Consider the following 6,842-nt stretch of genomic DNA (forward strand, 5'->3'; position numbering starts at 1 on the left):
TTTTTTTTTAAAGATTTATTTGTTTTTATTTTATGTATTCACTATTGCTCTCTCCAGATACACCAGAAGAAGGCATCAGACCCCATTTTACAGATGATTGTGAGCCACCATGTGGTTGCTGGGAGTTGAACTCAGGACCTTTGGAAGAGCAGTCAGTGCTCTTAACTGCTGAGCCATCTCTCCAGCCCCAGTATGCACTTTCTTGATTATGCACATAAGTGAATATCTTTATTCTTGCCATATACATTTCCTTTTGTAAATTCATTTCCATCTCTATGTTTTTTGGAGGGAGCAGGATTTACTATGCCTCTGAGATTGGCCTTAACTTTACAGTCTTCCTGCTGCAGGCTCCAAATGCTAAGATTATAGCTGTTCACCACTATGCCTAGTTTCTTCCTTTAAAAAAAAAAAAAAGCCTCTCTTTTGGAGAGGAAAGGACACACATGTGTTATTCTACACAAGCATGTGTGTGTGCGTGCATGTGTGGTTTTGTGTAGGTCAGAGGATAGCTTGCAGGACTCAGTTCTCTCCTTCCACATGAGTTCTGGGTTTCTCTCCTCTGTGTGGGTTCTGGGGATTAAACTCATGTCAACAGGTATGGTGGCAAGCAGCTTTACCCACGGAGCCATCCTGCCAGCCCCAGTATCGCGCTCCCTTCTAGCAAAGTGAATATATCCCAGAGATGTCTTCTCATATTCAAATTGGTGATCAGAGATGAAAATAACACTAAGGTTTAAGGGTTTTCAAAATGTGACCTCGCCTGTAAAATGGAGAGCACAGCCAAGAGAGAGTGCTGTTCAGTGTGCTTCAGAAAACAGCAGTGACTAGAAACCACTAGCGACCTTCCAAACCTACCAAAAAAGTTGACAGGCCCTCCAAGCACCGCATGCAGCAGTAAATGTGTTTGTTTGGCTTTTTTTTTAAAAAAGATTTATTTATTTATTTATTTATTTATTTATTATATGTAAGTACACTGTAGCTGTCTTCAGCCGCACCAGAAGAGGGCATCAGATCTCATTACAGGTGGTTGTGAGCCACCATGTGGTTGCTGGGATTTGAACTTTGGACCTTCAGAAGAGCAGTCGGGTGCTCTTACCTACTGAACCATCTCACCAGCCCTTGTTTGGCTTTTTGAAACACGGTTTCCCTAATTTCAAAAACCCTAGGTAACTCAGGCTAGCTTCGAATTCACTGTAGAGTTCAGGCTGACCTGGAAATTATGAGCCTCCTGCCTCAGCCTCCCGAGTGCTGGGGTTATAGGTATGTCCCACCACACCCAGCTCCCAGTGAGATCTGGGACTCTTCCTCCTCTGTCCCAAATAAACTTTCCTCCCGGAAGTTTCACTAGTTTATTATGTGACTTGGAGAAGTGGGTAAGCTAGGAAAAAAAAAAACCCCAAAACGCATGTTTGCTGTAGCAGGCAGCTCTGGTCCATCTACTTTTACAAGGAAAGAGCAATGCTTTCCCCTGCATGCTTTGAGAGGGAGGTGACGAGGGTTAGGAAGGTTCTTTCATCTTTGTTTTCTTTTCCGTTACAGAGGTATCTATGAGTACGAACTCACCTTGCGGACTGACCTCTACACGGACAAACACACTCAGTGGTTTTACTTCAGAGTTCAGAACACCAGAAAAGATGCTACCTATCGCTTCACCATCGTCAACCTGCTGAAACCCAAGAGCCTTTACGCAGTAGGCATGAAGCCTCTCATGTACTCTCAGCTGGACGCCACCCTCTACAACATCGGCTGGAGGAGAGAGGGCCGTGAAATCAAGTACTACAAGAACAACGTGGACGACGGCCAGCAGCCCTTATACTGCCTCACCTGGACCACTCAGTTTCCTCACGACCAGGACACTTGCTTCTTCGCACACTTTTACCCATACACTTACACTGACTTGCAATGCTATCTCTTGTCAGTAGCAAACAACCCCATCCAGTCTCAGTTCTGCAAGCTCCGAGCCTTATGCAGGAGCTTAGCCGGGAACACTGTCTACCTGCTGACCATCACCAACCCATCCAGGACCCCTCAAGAGGCAGCCGCAAAGAAGGCTGTGGTTTTGAGCGCCCGAGTCCACCCCGGAGAGAGTAACAGCTCCTGGATCATGAACGGCTTTTTGGACTTCATCCTTAGCAACTCTCCCGATGCCCAGCTCCTCAGGGATATCTTTATCTTCAAGGTGATTCCCATGTTAAACCCAGATGGCGTGATAGTGGGGAACTATCGGTGTTCGCTGGCTGGAAGGGACTTGAACAGGCATTATAAAACCGTTCTTAAGGACTCCTTCCCTTGCATTTGGTACACCAAGAACATGATCAAAAGGTGAGACCTCTTTGCTGATAACTCTATGAATGTTGTGACCATGAGTGCCAGATACTCATACCTTAGGAGGAGGAAGAGCTTGTCCCTTGTTTTAGGAGTCCGGTATGGCTTTGATGGTCCTTGCAGTCAGAGGTTAATTTTCAGACCTTTAAATCACATTGGGTCTCTAAAAGAAAACTGAGCACACATCAACGTGTCAGCCATTTCACCTCCCCCCGCACCCCCCCCCCGAATTGAATTTAAGGCTTAAGACATGTTAGATAGGCAGGCACTCTATCACTGAGCTATATTGTCAATTTCATGTTTTGTTTTGTTTTTTGAGACATAAACTCTCACTGAACCTAGAGCTTCCTGTTCTGGCTGGGGTGGCTATCAAGCCCCTGGGACCCCCCACCCATCCTCTCCATGTTGAACTTTGACATGGGTCCTCATGCTCATATAATGAACACTTTCCCAACCAAGCCATCTCTCCAAGCCACTTGGTTCATGTTTGTTTCTGATGGAAGGTCTGGTGTGGGATTCACTATGTAGTCCAGACTGGCCTCATACTACAGAGATTTGCCTTCCTCTGCTGCGAGTAAAGGCCTGTGCTGCCATGCTGGGCTCAATTGTTTTATTTTTAAGTCAAGCAATTGGATGGGAAAGGTCAGGGCAGTCTTACTGTTCCTGTGAAACTGTAATCATAATCAAGCCAAGAATGTGTAAGTATGAAGGAACAAACACTCTTATCACTCTCCCCATAAACCCACTAGGAAATTACATACGGTCAACATCCACTGTTGTAGGCAATGGAAATTGAGTTCCAAAGCTGTTAAATAACTCGAACAAGGTCTCAGAGCTAGTAAGCAACAGGGTAGGCATTTGAACACAGGCTCGCTGACTCAGAAACTGAGTACCCCCCCCCAATATCACCACAAGTTGCTCCTAATAAAGAGAAAGTAACAAATCAACCTGCAGTCTCAGGCCTGTGTGAAGGCGGCTGGGAGCTCTGAGGTAACAGCACCCATCCCGGAAGAGCTTCTGTGCCACCAGAAGTGAACGTGCGGCAGATAAGATCTAAACGAAAGTTCCCAAGCTGTGTGAGCAGGTATGAGAAGGGTTGGCCGGCCATGTCTGGCCATCACATGAGGATTGCTTTGACTATTGACTGACCCTGTGACCATAGATAAGCAAGTTACTTTAATCTCTTATGAGTCTGGATGTCCACTGCACCCTTCTGTTTGTCCCTCAATAGGCTTCTGGAAGAAAGAGAGGTTCTCTTGTACTGTGATTTCCATGGGCATAGCCGCAAGAACAACATCTTCCTCTATGGCTGTCACAGCAACAACCACAAGCACTGGCTCCATGAGCGTGTCTTTCCTTTAATGTTGAGCAAGAATGCACCAGACAAGGTAAGCGTGTTACAGGCTGTAGATGATGAGAAGCTGAACTGGGCATTAAAGGCAAAAGAAAACATCAGACTCTCAGTGAAAAGATTACTACCACAGAGACTGAGAGAGCCCTAGTCATGAAAGAACCTAGTGGGAAAACCCCCCACTCAATTCCCGATTCGGAGTGCACCCAAAGAATCACGAAAAGACCATCTTGATGTAAATACACGAGGAAGTTTAATGGCGGAGCTCCGGGTTGAAACGTATTCTCACACAGGAGACAGTGGATTCGACCACGAGGCTTGAAAGCTAGGGGTTTTTATAGAAAAGGGTCTGGGGCTGGGGGGGGGGAATTGGTGTGGTTTCACATGATTGGTTCATTTAAACACCAGCAAACTGTACATGCAGATCGAGGTAACAGCAGAGCATCTGGTTAACATTTAACTTAGGTCAGAAGGGCGGGAGATAGGGAGGCGCTGGGCCAGTCCGGACATTCTTGTATATCTTCCCTATCTTTATGGCTAGTTGGTTCCTGGGATGACTTTGTTCTTTGCTCTAAGCCCAAAAAGCCCTCCTAACTAGCAAGCCACATGAGTCATGGACCTTGAATTTTAATTTTCTTTCAGTCAGAGACTTTGGGGGTAAGAAACATAAATCAAAAATCATATTTAGAGGCCAGGCAGTCATGGTGCATTGCCTTTAATCACAGCACTGGGAAGGCAGATCTCTGTGAGTTTGAGACCAGCCTGATCTACAGAGTGAGTTCTGGGATAACTAGGGCCATTACACAGAAGAACCATGCCTGAAAAACCAAAGGGGGGTAAAATCATATTTGGAGGGAATCCTAGATCTGGAAGTTCATATTTTGTGACAGAAAATAAATTATAGAGCCCATGGGGAACACATGCATATATTTGAATCCCAGTATTCAAATGATGGAGGCAGGAGGATTGAATACGTTTTGGGGCTATATGTCAAGAAAAGACTTAGAAGAGTCAGCTAGTACCTGATGGCAAAGTGTGCCAGGGCTCCCAGATTCCTAGGGATCCTCATCTGGCAAGATGCTCTGGGATAGGAGGCAAATAAGCCTGGACAGTAGAGGTACCTGTTTCTTTGCCTTGGGAGCTCACAGTCCACATTAAGTGCTGCAAGGCCTGTTATCTCCCCAGCCGGGACAACCGAATTGCCCGTACCTGTTACCACCTTTTTATTGCTCAAAATCAGTGTCTCGATGGAATCAAGAAAAGAACATGATCGAAGCTCCCAAAGACCCATTCTTGTTTTCATATTAATAACTCTTAGACATCTTGGCCTAGCTACGTTATATACCTGACAGAATGCGGGTCTCTCTCTAGTTCTCTTTCGACAGCTGTAACTTTAAGGTCCAAAAATGCAAAGAAGGAACGGGAAGAGTGGTGATGTGGCGGATGGGCATCATCAACAGCTACACCATGGAGTCTACCTTTGGCGGGTCTACCCTGGGTAAGAGGGGAGTCCAGCAAGGGAAAGCCGGGTTGGGGAAAGCAGGAGAAGGACTTCCTCACTGGCCTCAGTACCCCAAATGCGAATGTGGGACACAGCGCTTCACTGAACTGTAGTTGTAGCTCAGGACCTGGGGATCAGGAAGATTAGGTTTGGACTTCCTGATGCATTTATTAGTTCTGTGACCTTGGCTCAGTTGTCCAACTTCCCTGAAGCTCATATTCCCTCTAAGTGATGAGAATAACACCAGACTATAAATACTGCTTTACTAAGCAGCACCCACCATAAAGTAAGGCCAGAATAATCTTTAAAGAACTTGATCATCCATTGTAATAGTGAACTGTTTCATTGTCAAAGATTCTGAACCAAACTGAAGCTAGGAGAGCTATCCTGTTCAGAAATACACTATTCTAGAATAAGAGGTGGTATTTTAAATTTATTTTTATTTTTATTCATGTGTATTGTGTATATCTGTGTCTATAGTGTGTGTGTGTGAAATGAGTGTATGCGCACAGTTGCAGACAGGGATCAGAAAAGGGTGTTAGATCCCCTGGAGTTGGAGTTACAGGCAGTTGTGCATGACCCAGTGTAGGTATTGGCACCAAACTTGGGTTCTGTGGAAGCACTATTAGTGCTGAGCCATCTCTCCAGCCCTTTGACGAGTGGTATTTTTCTAAAAAGCTGTTCATAAATTAGATTTGCACTGACCCAGTAAGATTTAGAAAGTCGGGAAGATGGGTTACCTGTTAAGAGCACTGTCCTTGGAGAGGATCTGGGTTCGATTCCCAGCATCCATGTGCTCCCAACCATCAGTAACTCCAGTTCCAGGGGATCTGACACCCTCTTGTGACTCTAAGGTCACCTAATATTCATGGTGCAGAATACATGAAGAAAAAAGTTCGTATTTATAAATAAAAATGAATATTTTAAAAATAAAAGATTTAGGGCTGGAGAGATAACGGTGGCTAAGAATGCCCACCTCTCCTCCAGAGGGCCTAGATTTCGTCCTAGCACTGGTGTCAGGCAGCTCCCAGCTGTAACTGTAACTGTAACTGCCTAGGGAGCCGAGGCTTCTGGTGGCCCTGGGTACATGTACTTATGAACACAGAAACATATACCTACGTGTAATTTAAACATTTTTATCTTTATATGTATGTGTGAGTCTTTTGCCTACACCATGTGCATGTACTGCATGCAGAATCCAGCAGGGGGCGCTGGCTCCCCTGGCACTGGAGTTTTGGATGGTTGTAAGCCAGTGTGTGGGTGCAGGGACCTGAACCTGCATTCTGAGGAACAGCAGCAAATGCCCTTAGCTACTAAGCCATCTTCTCCACCCCCAGTTTAAAACAAAAAAAATCTAATAAGAAATGCTGATTTTCCCCCCCCAGGTAGTAAAAGAGACACTCACTTTACCATTGAGGACCTGAAGTCCCTAGGGTATCACGTCTGTGACACTCTTCTGGATTTCTGTGATCCTGACCAAACCAAGGTAAAAGTGGGGTTTCAAGAAGTGTTGTACCTGCACTCTGCTGAGTTTCACGTGGGACCAGAGCCACCACTCCTCCTCCTCCTGCTCCTCCTCCTCCTGCTCCTCCTCCTGCTCCTCCTCCTCCTGCTCCTCCTGCTCCTCCTCCTCCTGCTCCTCCTCCTCCTCCTGCTCCTCCTGCT

The 6,842-nt window shown here is 45.8% G+C and overlaps 1 protein-coding gene across 6 annotated transcripts in view; it reads left to right on the plus strand.

The window, feature by feature from the left end:
* The window catches only part of Agbl2 (ATP/GTP binding protein like 2), a 33,992-nt gene that overhangs the window by 17,081 nt on the left and 10,069 nt on the right, over positions 1 to 6,842 (plus strand). For all 6 annotated transcript variants that reach the window (XM_029473247.1, XM_029473250.1, XM_029473266.1 and 3 more), the window contains 4 exons: positions 1,540 to 2,322; positions 3,557 to 3,713; positions 5,048 to 5,174; positions 6,563 to 6,663. In XM_029473247.1, the coding sequence (XP_029329107.1) occupies positions 1,540 to 2,322; positions 3,557 to 3,713; positions 5,048 to 5,174; positions 6,563 to 6,663 (1,168 nt within the window). The remainder of the gene's footprint in view (positions 1 to 1,539; positions 2,323 to 3,556; positions 3,714 to 5,047; positions 5,175 to 6,562; positions 6,664 to 6,842) is intronic.

Source organism: Mus caroli, chromosome 2, assembly GCF_900094665.2.
Source record: "Mus caroli chromosome 2, CAROLI_EIJ_v1.1, whole genome shotgun sequence".
NCBI classification, from domain to species: domain Eukaryota; kingdom Metazoa; phylum Chordata; class Mammalia; order Rodentia; family Muridae; genus Mus; species Mus caroli.